At 42.9% G+C, this 20,240-nt stretch overlaps 2 protein-coding genes across 6 annotated transcripts in view; both read right to left on the reverse strand.

Moving 5' to 3' along the window:
• Nucleotides 1-2,157: 2,157 nt before the first annotated feature.
• golt1a (golgi transport 1A) lies at nucleotides 2,158-6,766 on the reverse strand. Its single transcript, XM_023424682.2, has 5 exons — nucleotides 6,640-6,766; nucleotides 5,698-5,789; nucleotides 4,675-4,853; nucleotides 4,410-4,473; nucleotides 2,158-4,327 (listed from the first exon to the last, which is right to left on the reverse strand). Exons 1-5 carry the CDS (start codon nucleotides 6,662-6,664, stop codon nucleotides 4,298-4,300), a joined length of 390 nt encoding a protein of 129 aa, XP_023280450.1. The 5' UTR covers nucleotides 6,665-6,766; the 3' UTR covers nucleotides 2,158-4,297.
• Nucleotides 6,767-7,759: 993 nt separating this feature from the next.
• The window catches only part of plekha6 (pleckstrin homology domain containing A6), a 91,736-nt gene continuing 79,255 nt past the window's right edge, over nucleotides 7,760-20,240 (reverse strand). For all 5 annotated transcript variants that reach the window (XM_023424779.2, XM_023424781.2, XM_087178872.1 and 2 more), the window contains 10 exons: nucleotides 20,080-20,219; nucleotides 18,293-18,460; nucleotides 17,403-17,475; nucleotides 17,052-17,155; nucleotides 13,869-14,027; nucleotides 13,068-13,220; nucleotides 12,739-12,872; nucleotides 12,345-12,493; nucleotides 11,164-11,271; nucleotides 7,760-10,576 (listed from right to left, as the gene is read on the reverse strand). In XM_023424779.2, the coding sequence (XP_023280547.1) occupies nucleotides 11,174-11,271; nucleotides 12,345-12,493; nucleotides 12,739-12,872; nucleotides 13,068-13,220; nucleotides 13,869-14,027; nucleotides 17,052-17,155; nucleotides 17,403-17,475; nucleotides 18,293-18,460; nucleotides 20,080-20,219 (1,178 nt within the window). In that variant the 3' untranslated portion in view covers nucleotides 7,760-10,576; nucleotides 11,164-11,173. The remainder of the gene's footprint in view (nucleotides 10,577-11,163; nucleotides 11,272-12,344; nucleotides 12,494-12,738; nucleotides 12,873-13,067; nucleotides 13,221-13,868; nucleotides 14,028-17,051; nucleotides 17,156-17,402; nucleotides 17,476-18,292; nucleotides 18,461-20,079; nucleotides 20,220-20,240) is intronic.

The following is a 20,240-nucleotide window of genomic DNA, read 5'->3' on the forward strand; positions in this document are numbered from 1 at the left end:
TTCAGTTCTGCTCAAACCTACCAAATGTTTATTAGTTTTCAGGACTTTAACCCTTTAAATGCCAGTTTGAAGACATGTTGCCTCTTGTTTTATTAAAAAAAACAACACAGAATATGAGATATTTCCCACATAATACATGATTGAGGGATGTGACATTGTTTTATATCAGAGTCTTTTATATCAAGACATTTCTCAAAACCAGAATATGATCAGGGTGACTTTTGAACACTGGGAATAAATCATGTACGGCAGTAGCCCCCATGGCACTCAAAATTTCCCTGGAATTTTCTAGTTATTGTTGTTGTTGTTGTTGTTGTTGTTGTTGTTTGTTGTTGTTGTTGTTGATGATGATGATGATAAATAATATTATAGTGGTAATAATAATAATAATAATAATAATAATAACAACAATTATTATTATTATTTTATTTTTATTATTATTACCACTGTTATTATTACCACTTGCCTCCTTGCTGTCTTACCAACTTTCTCTCCCTCTTGAACAAACTTGATTGCAACTCTCTTTATTTTAGACCCTCCTAAATTTGCCTGCCTCCGTAAATCCTCAATTCCTGCGGTTAAGCTTTTTAAAACCTGGTTATGTCGCCACGTATACCGGCCTTGCGACAGACTAACCTTACAGCCTGACAAAATGTGATTTAAAGTTGCAGTACCTGAACACAATGAACATAGTGGGTCTCCATTTACCCAGAGTTTTAGGTTCTGGGGAGTTGGAAATACATCATATATTGCCCCTATCAAAAATCTAATACTACTTTCCTCCATACTCCACAGCTCTTTCCAGCTAAGCTTTTTCTTATCTACACCTTCCCAATTCACCCACTGTCCCTGCTTAGCCTGAGCCACTGCCTTTGCACCCCTTAATATTTCCTCCTGTCTACAAACCTGCTCCACAACTAGCTTTCTCTTCTCTTTGGGACCTGCTCTACTCCACACCGGTTTGCCTGGGCCAAGCCCCAAACCTCCCCGGCCTATTTGGACATTACCCACAATCTCTGTATGCCTGAGCGTTGCTTCCGCCTCCTGCACCGCCATTCTTGGTTCTTGCTTCCTGTGCTACAAGAACTAAATGTGGAAGAAACAAAATTGATGAATTGCTTGGTATTTTGAGGGATGAAGGTTTAGAAGTACCAAAGAATTCCAGGACAGATGACTGTAAATATATAGTAATAATAATGATAATTATAATGAATTTTAACTTTTGAAAAAGAAAAATTTAGATTTGGGTTGTCACTCTAAATCATCGTTCTTTGCAGGTCTATATTGCCTTTATTTTGGAGAAGAACACTAACTGTACTTGTCACAGGAAAGGAGCTTATGGGTCAGACAGGACTCATTAAACTTGTATTTACCTGCAATGGTAATTTGTATTAGAGAAATAATTTGTTAAAAAATCTGTCCTAAATTTAGTATAACCATTTGTCTTAAGCATCAAATACACTCTGTGATTCTTGTAGCCCCCCTGCAAATTCAGGAACCCACCTCCAAAGAGAAGAGCCAGACCACCTTCTCGTAGAGGCCTGTCTCACCAAACAGAACAAAGTAGAGGATCAAGATCACCTGTTGATCTGCAACCTATGCAAAGGACCAGCTCCACACAACAAACTCCATCAACCCAGACAAAACACACCCCGTACCAAATGCCTGAAGCAAGTAAGCATACACTACTACTTCTGCTTACATGTGCTTGTGCTTTATTAATGTTTTTCCTGCTCTTGTAATTTCTGACTAAAACCTGATGTCCTATTCCTGCTCATTCTAGCATTTACAGTATTGAATAAGTGTTTCTAGTTAAAATTTGGTGACTATTTGTTTATTGACTCAAGGAGCTTTTGTCTCAAGCTATACAATCATCAGCGCCTTACTGGAACTCCACTGATTTTTTAACACATTATATAAAGTACAACTTCCCAGCTAAATGGTTTTATTTTTTTAATTTATCTTTTCTCCATTTATAAAATAACATAACTAATTCTTTATATTTTGTTTGGCTGCTGCCTAAGGAAGCTATTTTAAAAATAATTCCCACCAGGCATTTGACACCAGACAAGATATTTTAAAAGTAAGAGCAGGCCTCCCCAGGGGGTGCCAGACAGTTTCAGGAGAGGCTCAAAGAGGGTGAAAAAATTTGACAAATTTACGTACTGGTTTGGTTTTACTTGACATTACATTATTTACAGCACTTTGAGGACATAACATGAACGAAAATCCGGGACAAATTGTGTCCCGTATTGATTAGGCAATCTTAGCTCAGTTAGCTCAGTCTATTGAATGAGATAGCAACTACATGATCCCACAGACATCCTGGAATCGAGCTAAGCTAAGGAGATATGCCTTTTTCTGAAATTTGGGCAAGTTAAAGCCAATAGTCAGAGACCTAAACCCCCCTGTTGTAGAATAAAAAAAAACAATAACATACATATGTATGTGTGTGTGCATAAATATATATATATATGTGTGTGTGTGTGTGTGTGTGTGTGTGTGTGTGTTTGTGTGTGTGTGTGCTGTGGGTCAGGTGCCCCGTGCCAACAGATTCTGGTCTAAGAGCACAGTAAAATCACAAAAATGTGGGAGCATTTTTTTAATTAATTGAATCATGTCTTGTTACACTTGATACTTGATGAAGCTGTCTTTCTTTAACTGACATGAACTGAGGAGGTTTGCAAATATGTGCTGATGTTGCCAACTCATCGTAAAATTATTACAGACTGGTGGTATCCCTAAATTCATTCTGTGAAATAACCCAAAACGTCATCATGGTGTTCAGCTAGCAATGGTTAATATAAGTCATAAGAAAAAAGGACAATTTAGCTCATAAATCTTACAATAAAAGGTTATTTTGATAACCCCATTGCATGTCTTTTGTGGTTTTATTGGATGAATTACATTTGTGTATTACAATTTCTCTAAGATTTTAAAGTGAAACTTTTCTCTGCTTATATCTTAAAATGAATACTCTCACACCGTGGTGAGGTTGTCTTGTCCTGGTTTTGTTTTGTCCTGTCATTTCCTGTTTTATTTTGAAAAGTACCTCTCTTCTCGTTTCAGGTCACTTGCCCTTCCTCATGTGTCTCAGTCTGATTGCCCTAAGTGTTTCCACCTGTGCCCTATTTCCCTCCATGTGTTTAAATAGTCTGTGTTCCCCTTGTCTTGTGCCAGAGTGTCTTTGTCATTAACCTGCACCTGAGCCTTTGTCCATGCCCACAGCCATAGTGTCCTTCAAAGTAAGACGTTTGTTCCTCGTCAAGAGTGATTTTTTTTGTTTTTTAATTTCTTGCCTTAGCTAATGTTCATAGCCCTTTGTTTTTCCTCGTTATGAGTGATTTTTGTTTCGTGTAATCTATTGATTATCTTAGATCCTCCACTTGGTGGCGTTAGTTGATTATTTTGGTTTATCTTTATTATTAAGTCAGGTTTTTCCTCCTTACGGAGCATTTTGTGTTTACCTTTTGTTTTTTTGATTAGAACGTTTTCCCCTCCTCCTGGAGTGATTTTGTTTTCTCAGACTTCAGAATTTAGTGACTAGCCTTTTCATAGCCATTTATTTTTCACTCTGTCTGAGGTCACCGGTGATTTCAATAACGCCCATTGTTTTCTTATTCTCTGCGTCTGAGTCCTGCCTTGAGTCCCTCCCTGACCAATACTTTGAGTCTGTCTGACAGCTTGACATCTGTCTAACGTATGACATCCAAGTTTCTCAGCATGTTGATTTTTCATTTACAACTCAAATGCGGCTCTGTCCATGGGCTTAGTCCTAACTGCAGTGGCTTTGTGTTCGAGTCTGACCTGTGGCCCTTTGCTGCATGTCATCCCCTCTCTCTCCCTGACTTTCCTGACTGTCTCTCACTTCACTATGTAAATAAAGGCAAAAATGCCCCCCCCCCAAAAAAAAACTTAAAATGTGGCTCTGTTAAAAGTTTGTGATGCAAACAAGATCCATACTATCTCAATTTCATCATCTTTCTTTTAAGTTGTAATTTTACAGCTAATGTTGGGTTATGATGAATATCCAATTTTGATTTCCAACCAAAATTCAACTGTCCAGCGTTGGATGTCGATGTCAAACACATATTAGGTTTTGACATCAACCTGATTTTCATTTCCAACTAAAATTTAACATCAGGCCAACGTTGGATGTTGATGTCAATCCAACGTTGGGTTTTGACATCAACCTGATTTTCATTTCCAACAAAAATGTGTCCATTGTTAGAGTCCAACGCCTTTCTGACGTCCAGTTCCAGCTGGGCTCCTTCACTGCTATAACATGTTGTTCTGCTCAGACCATGGAGGAGCTGCTGGAGAAAAACTGACAGGAAAACAAGAGATGTCATTGAGGTATTTCTAAATGTTTTAATTAAACATGTTAATGAACCAAGAACACAACATACTGCGTTGAGGAAGGGGATGTTCACAGCTGACAGCACGAATGCTAAGGCCATGGGGAAGAAGGACCTACAGCGGGGGACACAGCAGTGTGGTATTTCATGTTTTATACATCACATCAGTTATAATGTAGATTTATTATACAGATCATAGTATTCCCACATCATCCTGGGAACATTAGTTAGTATCATTATTATCATTATTATGACAAGACAAATATGAATTTGCAGCTGTGTTTTTCTGTTCCACTAAAACCCTACCTGAGCTTACCTGAACAAAAGCACAAAGCCGTAACTCTCCACCAGCATTCCAATGATTGGCCAGCGGCACAGCACCAGAGACACGCCTCCCAGGAAGAAAAATGAGCCTCGAAACTTTTGTCTCTGGAAGAAGAAGTGGGCTGTTCTTCTCAAGCCGATGATGAACGTCAATCCACTCAGGAACAAGACCTCAAAGGAGGAAAATCACACCAAAAAAATTAGGAAATATTAACACACAATCACAGTATCACTGTTTTATTCTGCAACTTTCATTTTTCTCCAAACCAAATCTTTCACTCTAGTTGAAATCTTTTAACTAATTGCTCTACTTAAGTCCAGTGCCAAATAATAACACAAAAATCATTGCATTATGTTTGTTTTTTCCCAGGTGTTAATGAGGTACTCATTATGAGCCCATGAGCTTCATTATGAGCCCATTGGCTTCATGATTAGCCTGTTAGAACAGTCACTGTAGCTACACAGGAGAGTGTGTTGATGAATGTGAAGCAGCATTATAGCTAAAACTACACACTGCAAAACTGCTAAATGCCACTTCCACATCTGGTCCAACTGTGGCCATAGATAATCTATCCAGCTGTGAGCTGACACTGGCAGGTGAAAGCCAGAATGAGGCTAGGAGCACCTGACAGTCCTGCTGTATGTAGGCCAGTCTCTGTGGAGACAGACGTGGAGACGGTTTGTCTTCTACACTGGAGTCACATTAGGAGGGTCTGCCTGTGTGAATACAGCTGTTGGTCACTGTTTAAGTGCTGATATGCAGGTCAGTACTGTAAGATGTGAATATGTGCTTTAAACTGTAATCCTGGAAACGAAGCAGCACACAACAGAACCAGCAGACAGCCCGGTTGTTAAGATGATGTTTAAAACCTTAATGTCCATGGTTCAGTTCGGCAAGAAAATCTTTGTTCATATTTCTGTTTGGGGTTGGGGTTGTAAAAACAGTCATTGTGTTTCACATGAGTGTGTGGGTTTGTGATGATGACACTGAGCAGATGTGTGTCCCATTACTCACATTCCCAAAGGCCAACAAGACTGAGTCAAAGTACAGCAGCACACCAAAGAGCAGGAAGAACAGCCCGAAGCCCGTCACACCCACACCGATCTCTGGAAGACACACACACACACACACACACACACACACACACACGAACACACACACACACACACACACACAGTGTCAGTCATGCTCTCAGTAGTTTATCTCTGTGTAGATGTAAATCTTTGAGCAACTTACAAATATATCGTTTCATTTCAAGGAAAGACATCACACAGCTACACAGTGATAACAAGCTGTTAGCAGCAACAACCTGCTGACTGGAGCACAACCTAATCAGCAGCTGATCACTGTTTGTCACTGATATTTATATGTTTAGAGTGTCCACAGTGTAGTTGGAGAAAAAAAACATCATTCACTAGATTTCATCCACTGTGGAGGGCGGAAATTATGATATTGGCCAGGCCAGAAAATAGAAACATTCAGTGAAGAAATCTCTGTGTGAAAGAAACACTGACAGAGACAAATTCACTTGTTCCACACAATGAATGATAGGTAATCTCAATCATGACAAGTCTGCATGAAGCTGTGCCGACTGATCTGTGGAGGTCTGCAGGAGAGTATTGTTTGTAGACATGTTTGTAGTCCTTATTAGCACTGAGGTCTCACTAAAGAATCTGGACCTCTCACCTTATCTCTGTGTTAAACACCAGTTCTGCTTTTCATCAGCTCAGGTGTGTCCATGTTCTGACAGGTGAGCATCTGACCTATTAAACTGTATAACTGTTCTCTAGTCATTTACCTGGAGATACAGTGTCTCCACCAATACATCTGTCTGTTGGAAGGTCAAACCTCTTGATCTCTGATCCACCAATCACAGCTAATAGTCCCAACAGTCACTCACACTAACATGTTAGAACAGATCCCTCTGTTCTAACATGGGAATAATGGGAAACTTACTCTGGAGCTCTGTGACAGCCACCATGCTGATCCCTGACGTCTTCCTCCTCTTCACCTGCTGCCTGTGTCTCTGTCAGGAACAAATGAGTCCTCTCTGTTCTCAGCTGTGACCTTTGCACATTGATGTTGTCAGTGTGTGAACATTAACCAGACAAGGCGCACACTGACCCCCTGTAGTAACACTGGGGATTCTCAGGTGAAGGCTCAGCTATCTGAGTGATGTCCTCAGCCAGTCAAACCCATGATGTATTTATCCCTTGTCTTGTATTTGTGTCTTTCCTTCCTCTCTGAGTCCTTTCCTTTTTACTTTTATCTTTCAGTCTTTTTTTGTTTTTATTCAATATTGTCAACCTTCAACTGAACCATTAAACCCATTAATTACGGTTATCATGCTTGAACTTCAGCTGCTCTCTTCAGTGTTAATACAGCACTGATGGAGTTCCTTCAGCAGCACCACACTTTATGCATTTACAGTCATTGTGTATTCCCATTCTGTGCAGCGGTGATAGAGTGTAATATCTAATTTGATCTGTTTGGTATTTTAAATTGTCTTTGTTTTTTTGTTGTTTTTTTTTTTTTTTACAGCAAAAGGGCTGTTGAGTTTTCCTTGTGTCACCCTGATTCATTTTATAGCATTCAATTTTAAAAATTGTGTAAAAATGTTTCATTATATTTTCGTGGAATAATTTGTGGTTAAATAGTATGGTTACAAGAGTGTCTGTGCTCAGTTTTCATTTTCAAGTATGGGTTACTATAAAGTTTTGTTTGTTGATTTGTAAGGGCAGAAACTCACATTTTCCTCAATTTACTTTGTATCCTAAAACTCTAGACTAGTTTTACATGAGTTAAACAAACCTGAAACAGAGGGATCCAGGTTCATTTTTATCACAGCTGTGTGTAGTGTTAACATAACAGTGGCTGGTGATCATGTGACCATTGATAATAACATAAAGACACTTTAATCACCATATTCTGATCCAGGACCTGATGACATCACTTACAATGGATCATATGTTACATGTTTGCATGATTCTCTGGACCCTGTGAGTGACAAAGACATGTATCTTCAGCCTCCTCCTCTTCCTCCTGTCAGCTGTGAGCTAAAAGAATCCAGTCTGTGTGTGTTTCTGCTCTTTATTCATCACATACACTTTGATATAACAAAGACCATAGGGCATCATCAGGGACCTGCAGGTGAGGGGTGGGCTGCACAGGTGACCTCAGGAGACTTTTGGCAGTGAGCTTCATCATCATCATCATCATCATCATCATCATCATCATCATCATCATCATCATCATCATCATCAGGTGGATTAAAACAGCAGCAGTGAATATATCATCATCATTGCAGACAATGAGACACTGTGATAATTCAGAAGCATCTATAGAAACATAGTATTTGTATACATTCACTTTATTGCAGGGTTTTCTGAAAGCAAGCGTACTATTTGTCTTTTATCATTTGCATAGTTCAAGCAGTTTGTCTATGTCCCAAGTAGCAGTGGTTATATGTAAGAGTCAGGTTCACTGATCCAAAACAGTATGTACAATGGCCAATGTATAGAAGGTCTATATTCTGTATTGTCATCGTCACAAATGCTACATCTAGTATCAAATATCAGACACCACCTGTTGGTTTCTAACATGTCAGATCCCAGAGAATCCAAAAATATGTGTGTTCTGTCCCCGAGAGCCACAACGTGAACACAAAGTGTCATCTGTGAAAAACCTCTGTGTGTAAAAATTCAACCTGTCGACTGGAACATCTAAAAAAATAGTATGGCCTCTGTGAACATATTCCCTTTCTTAAAAAACATAACACAAGAAAAAATAGACGTTTTTCTGAAGTCCTCCACTGTTTTTGCTTGGTGAGTTGTTACCTTTCAGAATAAAAGTCAGTCTTCTTCATCCTGTAACACATTGTCTCTGAGTACAACAGCTCTGTACACACTGAGGGAAGGGGCAAAAAAAACATGAACACACAAATGACACAGGCGAAGGGTGTGTATGTGTGTGTGTGTGTGTGTCTGTGCGTGTGTGTGTGTGTGTGTGTGTGGACACATAGGAAGTTACAATGAAGAGGTAAAGGTTGAAGATTTTTAGTTTCAACATGATTTTTCATTTGATTATAATTATGTTCAACAGTCACTAAATATAAAACACCAGCAGGGAGCAGTAACATGGTAGTAACAGGTTTAACACACAGACATGTGACCTGGAATTAAAGCGTCAGATCCAGTTAAAACAGATGTTTTAAATTAAAATTTAATGATATGAAATCAAAACAAACTAAACCAGTTTTATTGTAAAGACCAGTTAATTTTTGATAAATTTAAATTATTTAAGTCAATTTTTAATTCATTCATGATTTTGGCTTACTTCCTGTCATCCATGTTCTGTGCGAATCTTTGAGTTTCCTTCGGATGCAAAATGTGTGAGTTGTGACATGAAACACATGATAGCACTGACATGTGTTGGACTATGGCACTGATTATGATGTCACTGGGATATGTTCCAGTAATTAATCCTGACCGCATCATTAACTCCTCCTCACAGACTTTAAGGTCACTTCTAGTTCAACATACAGAAACCACTGATACGCACGTATCCAACATACTTTACCTACATCATGACATTCACTGGGCTGATTCCACCTGATACCACCTCCACTACAGGACTGAACCAGCAGCAGGAGCTGCACAGTGGGTGGAGGTGGCAGAGGTTTCTGACTCACATGAATTACACTCGTATGCAACTGAAACATGAGGGCCACGCAGAGCAGGGAACAGAGACAATGTGGAGGTCTGGGGTGCTGTGGAGGTCTGGGGTGGTGTGGAAGTCTGGGACGGTGTGGAGATCTGGGACGGGACGGTCTGGAGGTCTGCAACGGTCTAGAGGTCTGGGCTCTCGTCATCGAACCACCTGATGGTGATCTATTAATGAAGCTCTAACCTCACTTTAACCATGAGCACATGCTGAAAGACAGGCCTGATATATATTAACTCTACCTGGACTCAGACTCTGATCTGGGATCAGTCTCTGTTATTCTCCTAGAGAGATGTTTGTTAACAAGTGGAGCAGAAGACTGTGTCACTGATGTTTCTTTGAACTAGCTGTTGTAAAAGCTCAAAGACATGGACACAGCTACAGTATAAACTCTACAGCTGGTGTTACAGTCTTCATGATAAAGTTTGACCCATTTCCTGTCTGACAACTCAGGTGTGAACAGAACCACAGTACTGCCCCCTGCAGGTGATACACAGTGACCAGAGTTAACAGCTAACCGAGCTCTGATTGGGCTCCACAGCACACAGCTGAGGACACTGTCTTCTTTTCCCTCCTGGGTTTATGACCAAAGATCAAATAAACACAGTGCCCTGACCTCTGACCTCTGCAGCAGGTGGAAGCTGCTGTGTTCTCATGTAAGAAAGAGTGGAGCCTAAATTATTCTGTCCCTGTGGCCACTTAAGTCTCTGTGTACATGTCATCAGCTGACCAGACCGCATGTGGCTACAAACATTACAGCCGGACCACTCTCTGCAGCTCTCTTCCTCTTTCATTGTCGTCTTCTTCAGATGCAGTGATCTATTCATCCCTCTACATCAACATCAAACCTCAGTTCACTAACACCTCATCATAATCTCTACTCTGTAAAACATGTCCTGAGCTAAATGACATAGAAATATTATACCACTTGAAACTGGTAGGAGACCTGAAGCCAACCTCCGTGCCACAGGACACAGGGGGTGGGGGAGGGGGCTGGGGGTAGCTTGGCTTTGGGTTTTGAATCTGCTCCTCTAGCAGGTGTCGGTGCTTTTGTTGTGTCAGGTGGAAACAGAAATGAAAGTGTTTGTCTGGAGTCATCTCCATTGTTCAGTCTTTCCAGTGGATCCTCAGAAAGACGCTCCATCAAACTTGACAGCAGCCAGCGCCTGAGCTGCAGACAGGAGAGACAAAGGAGACAAAGCAGGTGAGGGAGACATGGGTGAGTTACCAGGACAATTTCCTGTCATTCTAACGGCAGCTGCAGAAGGATGTGTGTTTATAGGACAGCTGCACTGGATCGTATCAACTTGACAAACACAAATTCTCAACACAAGATCATACTGGCTCCTTTCTGAAGCTTTCAGCCACATCTCATAGTCTTCCTCAGCTGCTCTGCTGGGATGTGGGACACACGTCAGACGTTGTGTTGAGAACTCAGAGGACGGACTAACACTCACGTTTTTACACCGCAAATTAAAGATTTATGAGCAGGATATTTCCACAAGTTAGATTCAGTTACAAGAAGAATGTTTAACCTCGTACATGAACCCTTCACCTCTGAAATCTGGGTCACTTTAAGTCTGAGTCGATGTGGAGAACTGGCTCATCAGCAGGACTGACACTCAGTCTAACAGGTAACAGTATTACAGTATTATTAACATTAGTGGTGAAGTCATGAGGATCCAGTCCCACAAGGTCTAAACAGGACAGGGAGGGGTGGGGGCGCTGGTGGACGTGCTTTGGTGAACGGATACTCACCTTGTCAGAATCACACCTTCATGATGTGGGCGGAGTTGGGGAAGTCAGCAGAGGAAGGGGGAGGGGCCAGGCTGGTCGGGGAGGTGGGGGGGCTGGGGGCGCACTGGGCTGGAATGAGATGAAAGGATGTGGGAGGAATGACCAGAGGGAGACATGGAGAGCAAAACAAAACAAGGAGTGAGTCAACCAATGAGAGAAGAACGGTGGGGTCAGAGGAGGAGCTACAGAGCATTCACCTGTTCACCTACATCATCATATATCACTGTTTCCCCTGGATGACTGTTTCTTTTGTTTGTTTTTTTATTTTTGGGAGGGATTTTTGGGGGATTTGTAGTGACTCAGATGTGTGGGTCGACCTCTCTCTCTCACTCAATCTCTGGTTTGACAAAGATGTAGAGCACCTGTTTTTGTTGCTCTTGGATTTTTGGGGGATTTGTAGTGACTCAGATGTGTGGGTCGACCTCTCTCTCTCACTCAATCTCTGGTTTGACAAAGATGTAGAGCACCTGTTTTTGTTGCTCTTAATGAGTTATTGACCTGTCTCTGCTGTGTGTGTGCATGTGTGGGTGTGTGTGTGTGTGTTGGGGGGGCTAAGATACACACACTGTGAAACAGGAAGCAGAGCAGAAAAATACCACTGTCAATAACATCAAAACACAGCAGAGACTCACTGAGCTGACATGAATCAGTCAATAACATAAATCAAATATATACTGTACATACACACACACACACACACACACGCACACACACACACCTAAACACACACACACACACACACACACAGCAGAGACAGGTCAATACACTGAATATGTATATGGTGTAGTAGTGAGTGAAGTGCTTGTTGGGGATGAAGGAACAGAATGATGGTCACATGACTTCACAGCTCATCATTAACAAACCTCCACTTCACACTTCTATCTTCTAACATGATGGAGATGAACTGGATGCCACATGTGTTCAGGTGTATGTTCAGTGTCCTGACAGATACAGTGTAGTTTACAAGACGCAGGCAGGTCTGGGCAGAGATGCAGTGTTAGTCAGTACAGTGGTTTGTCCTGAGCCAAGGTCACACAGAGAGGTTCACGAGAGAGCGTGAGTGAGGTGGTGGTGTGTCGATGTGTTGTTGTGTTATGTTGTGTTGATGTTGTTGATGGCCATCTTGTAGATAGCGTCCTTACCAGAGAGGATGCGGCTGCGCCGAGACGCCTCAGCAGCCAGAGCACAGGAGATCTCAATCCTCTTTTCCTGCTCCTGCAGCTGCTGCTGGGAGGAGACGGGAGCTCCACCCTCCACCGGGCCATCCAGGACAGGAACCATGTTCTGCAAACTGACAGACACAGGGGTGAGAGGAGAAAGGAGGAGGAGGAAGAGGAGGAGGATGCTTTCAGAGTACAGGTCCTGCTGTCTCTGCACTGGGTGAACACAGGTTGAAGTAAACAGGTGTATGATACAGGTGTGCAGGTGTGCCATCACCATGAACACACAATGTGGTTCAGATAGAGATGAGCACTTATTGTTGTGAGTGAAGGTGTTATGGCCAGTGACACAGTACAGAAACAGAGTCAGACCCACTTGGATTTGGCAATGAGGGTTTTGATCCGTTCCAGTTTCTTCTGCTTCTCCATCTGCTCCTCAGAGCTCAGAGGAATGTTGTCCTCCACGTCCAGGTATCTCTCTGGGATCAGGACTTTCTCAGGAGCCATCAGCTACAGCACACATGATACACATGGATAAATGAGAAGCCCATACACTCTCTGGGTGTTGGCAGGTCATGCAGCTGTTATCATATCATGTCATATCAGTACCAGAGACCTGGAGCTCATCATATTCATCTGTCTGTGAGAGCAGACATGTGGATGATGTGAGAGCACAGTGAGGAGGTGACGTGTCAGCTGACTTACCTCTCTGCTGACATCCAGGTCATATTGATCTGGTTCCACCTGCAACCGTCGGAGACGAGCAATTTCCTCCCGAGGTGACTCCTGACCCTGACCTCGAACCGCTGCCTCCAGGTCCTTGATGTCAATCTCATGAGCTGTAAGCCGCCTGCGAACCTGTCCACACACACACACACACACACACACACACACACACATACAGACACAGATACAGTGAAACCATCTGCTCCAGTTTGACACGGTTTTGTATATTTATTAGAATTTGCTCTCAGATCTAAAAGAAGTGGATTTTACACTGAATACTCTGATTAAACACACATCACTGTGTGCGTTGTCTGTGTGTGTTGTGTGTGTTTTCTAATCTGAAAAACAACTCTGAGAAGCAGTGTTGAGGAGACTTCAGTCAGTCAGATGACAGGTCCTCATCTGTTTACAGCACATTATCTGTGCTCACTTCTCTAAATGGCTCTCTCCTCTCCTCCACCTGCTCCACCCTGACACACAGGGAGTTGTTTTTGCAGTGAAAGTGATGCAGTCCCTCATGGACCTCCCACTTGACAGTTGTATGTGTTAGACTACATTGAGGGTGAGTGCGTGTCATTCAGGATGTATGTCATTGAGGGTGAGTGTGTATCATTGAGGGTGAGTGCATGTCATTGAGAATGTGTGTCATTGAGGGTTGAGCTGCTTCATGTTTAAATGTTGTGTACGCATTGAAATTATGATGTTTGATGAACAGGGTTGAAGTTCTGAACTCTCATCACAAGCTTTTATTCTAAGACAACATCATATGGTCAATCATACCACTTTGTAGTTGGCTGGAGAGTGGCCACCTGAGAGGTTTAGACTCCGCCTTTTGTCCCTCACAGAGCTGCTCTGGTTGCGGCGGATTCGCTCGTTCTGCTCCTCTACGCTCATCTTGGACTTCATCTCTGCAGGAAACACAGCGCTCTTTGGACGCTCCTGAGACAGAGGGGGGCACAGATACACTTCAGCTCAGGAGTTTTGAGTCCTGGTCCTGTGACACAGCTGATCATACAGACAGAAACCTGAGCTGGACTCTGAGGTTTAGGGCCTGTTGTTGTCCAGTGATGTAAACAAACCACTAAGATGTGTGGAGTTCCTAAGCTTCATTCTCCATCAGGACAAATTACATGAAACAACTAGAAAATTCCAGGAGAAATGTCACAGTGATTTATCCTGACACTGACCTCAGTCACTGCAGGTTTCTCTCAAAAAGCCTTTTGAAGCTGTCACAACTGGTCAAAATAACCTCACACTGATGGTTTCAAACCCAAATTTGTCCCCACAACCATAGCAAGACATGTATACACACATGTACATGCCCTTGGTCTGCAATAAAGCTATGCCACTATATCCCCATATATACAATAGATCCTAAGATCAAACTTTTATGACTTTTTTTATACCTCTTACCTTTTTGAGACTCTTATTTTGTTTATTCTGTGTTTCCTTGTTTGGCAGTATAAATTGCATAAGGTTTTGTACAACAGAGCCAATAATTTCTTCTTACCATGTTACACTTTATTTTGAAGGTTAATCCGAATCTTGGAGATGGTGTTTGTGTGATTCTGTTAATATGTATATTTATATTTGTGTGTGTGTGTGTGTGTGTGTGTGTGTGTGTGTGGCTGTGTTTGTAAACATCACAGAGATCAAAGACTCTCCTAACGAGCCATGTCAAACAGCTGTGTCTAGCTAGAGGCCAGACACGGAGCTGAGTGACATTTTGGCTCGGCGAGCCTCTCAAACAACTGCCTTTTTTGAAAAGAGCTGTAACTCCTATCAAAACCATGAGCAGACCATGATCAGCACAAGATCTTTGTGCACAAATTATGTGGCTTCGGTGTTTCTGGAGCCAAAAATGGACACAGGAGCGAGTTACAAGAAGAGTCACTTCTCCTTTTCTCTGGAATTTTGAGGTTCACTATTCAAATTCTGTAAGTCAATTCTGAAATATGTGGCCATAAGGATGAGTTACACAGATTTTTTTCAGAAGAGTTCTAGAGCTCCTCCCACTCTAGTGATGATTTATTGATATATATTAGGGTTGTCACGATACTAGAACTTCAAACTCAATACCAATACCCAGGAAAAGATTGAACAGATTAGATTGAAAAGATTAGAACAATACAAACAATAACATCAATGACAACACTATTTTTAGGTTGTCTGAGGTAGTGCAAAAAAAAAATAGCGTTGGAAGGGTAGGCTGCCGCTGTTTTTTGTCTAGTTGCTGGTTGACTTTTCTCAGCTTTAGACTTTAAGAGAAATATATTACTTTTCATACACAAATAATTGTGTTATCCTGTTAAATTAACATTGTCTGTTAATGTTATAGACGGGCAGGACTGAAAACATTTTGCTGCCTAGCTCCCATATTAACGTTAGTCGTTCTATTATTAGCCATAGGCCTAGCTGCTAGCTTAATGGTAACTTAACAGACAGCTAATGTGGCTATCAGCCAATTGCTAATAGTTAAACAGTTAACATTAACATGTGCTGCCGGCCAGGTAAAATAATAATGCAAAATAATTACAAATGGCACTTTTTCCAATTTCAACTAAAACAGATTGCAAAGGCCCTTCAGGTATCGATACTGTTGCAAATGAGTATCTAATCCGATAATAATTTTCAGTATCGATTAGTATCTGAGTATCTATTTTTTTGACAAGCCTAATATATTTATATATATATTGTCTGGGTTTTCTCAAAGCTGCAGGACTAGTTATGCCCCGAAATTCCGATACAGAAGATGAAAAAGGCGAATAAGTATGCACAATAATAATATATTCCTTCAATGCTATTGCATTGCATGCACATAATAAGTATGCTGGATAATAATATATGCCTTCAGTGCTATTGCATTGCAGGTACATAATTAAACATCATAAATGTGGTCATGCTTACACAACTCTCTGAGCTTCTCTGTCACTTCTTATTAACAGCTGTGTCCCAGTTTAGAGGCTGCAACTGAAGACTGACTGCATCACAGCAGCCAAACTAGACTGTCCCATTTTTAAGGCTCCTTCACATGCGTTCCTTCTGTTCCTGGACAACGAAAGCTCCAACAGGTGAATCCCACTTCACCCAACCTATAGATTCATTGCGTACCAGTAATGAAAATAATATGTCAGCAAACAACACTGACAGAGAGCCCAAGGATTACACTGTTAAATCTAAGTATTGGGTTTCAGCTCAGTTCAACAACTAACTGTATAACTGTTAAAACCAAGGCCCTTAAAATCTCAGGTTTTGTCAAGGTTGCAAGGCCACAGGAGTCGCGCTTTGTGTCACAACTGTATCGGCGGGCACAGCTGGTGACTCAAAGTGAAAATCCTCTGTAGACCAGATTCATTTTGGTTCAGCCATCGCGGTCAATGACAACTTCAAAGGGCCACACCTTTGTAGAACATATCCTCTGAAGGCTGTGGCCCCTGAATTGGGACAAGGAGAATGCTTGATGCCATACTTACTGTTTGTGTATTTATGTATTATATATTATTTTGGCTCCTGGTCTTTTCCAAAAGATGATGAATGATGATAGCACTGAGCTGTAGTCCTCAGATCACCAGAGAAAAGTCCTATTCAAATGTTAATTCAACACTTCACTGTGACAGTGTAAGTACATGTGAACCACTTAGGCTCCCTCACACACTGTAACATTTACTCACATCCACACACACACACACACACACACACACACACACACACACACACACACACGTTGTCATGTTTTGTTTTGTATCACAGTGGGTGGTTGTCGGTCTCTGAGAACCTAATGAGAAACCACTGTAAAGTATCTTGGTCATTGTGGTGCTAATTATCTGATCACAGTAAGACTAGGACACAGTGGTCGAGGCTCTCCGACTCAGATGGTTTTGTTTTAGGGTTGAGGTTACTGATCAGTGTAGGCTGTTGTTCAGACATTTGGAAAAAACAAACATTAGGTCTAGGTTGACTCACCCTGGAGAGTCCATTCGGCACTCTGCCATTGTGTCGGGACACTCGAATGGAGCTGCTGTGTGGTTCGTCTGTGGGGGACTTGGTTCTGGGAGGAACGATGCCAACTGTTACATAGGGGACAGGAGACATGGTCAGAACCATGGGAAAGAAGAGGAGGCTGGATTCTCAGAGCTGTCTCCACATCTGTGGATGTAATCGGTGTCACACCACAGAGACATGACCTGAACTGGATTAAGGGTTTTTCTTTCGTCTGTCATCTACAGATATGATCAGTGTGAGCAGTGTGATCTGTCCTCCATGGGGATCAGCAGTTCATCAGCTGAGAAAGATCTTGATCTGAGATTGTTGTACCTTTATTCATGCTGGACTGCCGGTCCTGGACCTGGTCCTGCATCTCACTGATGTTCTGTTCTCCAGACTTGAGCTGTAACACAGAAGACTGACATTATTCTCATGTCATCAACATTAAACCTGGAGGTTGAGGAAAGTGTTAGGTCACAGATGAGACAGATGCATCAGGTGATGCATCATATGTTCAGTGATGTCGTGTTAAAGCACCTGGTCTACCTGTCACAGCAGCATCAATGACAGTGACACTTCAAACCAATATCATCTGGTCTCAGTGATGACCCTGCTGCTGACCTGAGGGACCACAGAGACCCTGGAGAACTGCCCCACACAGGTTTGAGGTCACATGACACATCAGTGTTCTTTCACTGTCCAGGTCTCTACTGATGTCTCTACTGAGCCTCAGCTGTTTCCTGAGACTGAGCGAAGGATGTCCACTGTGCTGCTGTCTGGTGTGACCATGAACTATGTCACTACATTAATTTGTTTCCACAAACAGATCCACAGGATCTGACAGGTGAGCTGTGGCTGCAGAGAACCGCACACCACCTAACAGGACTCTGTTCTACATGCTGCTCCTGCTCTACCAAAGCACCTGCAATGCATTCTGGATTTAGGTACAAACACCATGTGTTACATCACATAGCTGAACTTTGGAGGCAGAGGCTTTAAAGAGAGCAAAGAGGGAGCAGCCACATCTGGAACAAGGTCGGTGGGAGGTCAGCAACAGCTGATGAAGACAGAGGGATGATCAGAGGTAACGGGTGGAGAGGTTTGGAGAGAGGATGGAGCAGTGGACGGTCTCTGGTGAGCTACAATGTTCAGAATGATGTTCTGACAGGATGACACGGGACAACAGTCAGGACTGAGTGGAGGGGGGGACACCCAAATACCTTTCTGACGTGAGGGTCTTCACCATCGAGGTAACCATCGTCGAGGCCCAAGCCACGTAGCCAGACGGTGCTGTCAAAGGGCAGGGGGGGGATGCAGGGAGGGGTGGCAGGGGAGGGCTCCAAAGGGTAATAAGCCTTGGGGAGGGGAGGCCTAGGGGGAACACTTTCCTAGATCACCATAAGGCCAGGAGGTAGGGAGGGAGGGAGGAAGGAAGGGAGGAAGGAGAGAAGGACAGGAGGAAGAGAGAGTGCTGCACATCAGGAGGAGTGATAAAAGCCAGTCAAAGTGCAGAGCAGAGAGGATCATAGGAATGATTCTGTAGAATGAGGTCTTGATCCCATGTTAAGGAGTTAGAATTGAAAACCCATGGGTGGCCAGTCAATGGCCTGGTCTGACGGACTCTGTGAACACCCACCTCACTTCAGCTTCTATCAGAACTGAAGTCATTTACAAGTTCAGCTCACACATGTGGATTATGTGATCGGGTCGGGGACCAGGATGAAGCCTCCTGTACTCTAACTTACGTCACTGTGGCCATAAATTCTGCTTCTATCCCAGAATCATACTAAAACAGCAGAGAGATTATTATGTGACAAACTGCAGCAGAGTCTCTGTGTGTGATGGGATCTCTGACTCCTGAGAGGTTAGACCAATATCTAACAGGACCGCTTCACACACAGTGACAGAATATGACCAGTAATAATGTGAAGTGTTTAGAATCTGTTTGTTCTTGTATTTACAGTGTTACAGATCAGAATGATGATGATGATGATGATGATGATGATGATGATGATGATGATGATGATGAAAATGGTGATGATGGTGTTGAGATTAACTGTGGACCTCACTGTCTTTAAAGATTGCTCTGCATGAGCATTCTACCTGACTGGTTCCTGCGTGAATCAGACTGTGTCAGGGTACAGATCGCTGGATCAGTACTGGGTCCCCCCTGACTGTTGGGGTAAGTCAGAGGCCTCATACCTGGACCACCATGACTTGATGACCAAGGAGCCAGCTTCTGATGGTGGTGGGTGTCAGGACTAACACCTCTACAACAAGGGGCCGAGGTTGCATAAAGATCTGGACTATTACGTAATGATACATCAGTCAGACAGGAGTCCTGGAGAAGCAGGATCTGGGATTCAGTCACCGACCAGTGCCTGTTCGAAGACTGGTTTCTGAAGCCACCATGGTCTCCTGCTGAGTACTGAGACTGGTGGGAGTCTGGATAGACATCTTTTCTCAGGCCAACCCTGACCTCTTGGATGCAGCTGCTTGAGGCGGACCAGCTGACCTCCTGGAGGTCAGGGTGGGCCTGGACTGGGTCTGGATGCTGACTGGTGTATTTGGAGTCCTGGTATTGTACCTGGAGAAAACAGATCTGTTCACCTGCTCTGGCTTTGGCTTGATTTACAGGCTGGTTAGAGTCTGAGCTAATTTTGTGGTTCATGTTTTGGTCTGCCTCCTCTATCACAGGGTCTAGTCTACCCAGGGACTCCCTGTGGTTTTGGAAAGAGAGGTAGGGCTGAGGACAGGTGTGTTCATAGGTGTCACTGCCATAGTAACTGACATGTTCTGCATGCAGGCCTGTGTCAGACTCAGTGTAACTCTTGGGTCTACACCTGGGCTTAGGGTCAGCTTTGAAATGAGGCACTGTACAAGACCTGGGACGAGGTTTAGGGCTCGATCTTCTACGCACATCAGGGTTGGTTCTAGAGTCTAAACACAAGCCTGAACCAGATTTTGGGTTGGGGTCGGGCCCCTGCTGGGTGTGTCCGGTGCTTACCTCCGGGCCCAGCTGTTTGGTGGGGGAGGCCTGGGAGCCGGGCACTGGGGAGAAGGGGCTGAGCGGGCTGGTGAGGCTTACTGAGCTCAGGGGACTGGCTGGACTATTGGTGCTAAAGGAGCCTGATGCACCGCTGGCCACTGTGCAGGAGAGAGAGAGGG

The sequence above is a fragment of the Seriola lalandi genome, unplaced genomic scaffold, assembly GCF_002814215.2.
Source record: "Seriola lalandi dorsalis isolate HSWRI2012SDOR001 ecotype SW California unplaced genomic scaffold, Sedor1 jcf7180002054748, whole genome shotgun sequence".
Taxonomy (NCBI): domain Eukaryota; kingdom Metazoa; phylum Chordata; class Actinopteri; order Carangiformes; family Carangidae; genus Seriola; species Seriola lalandi.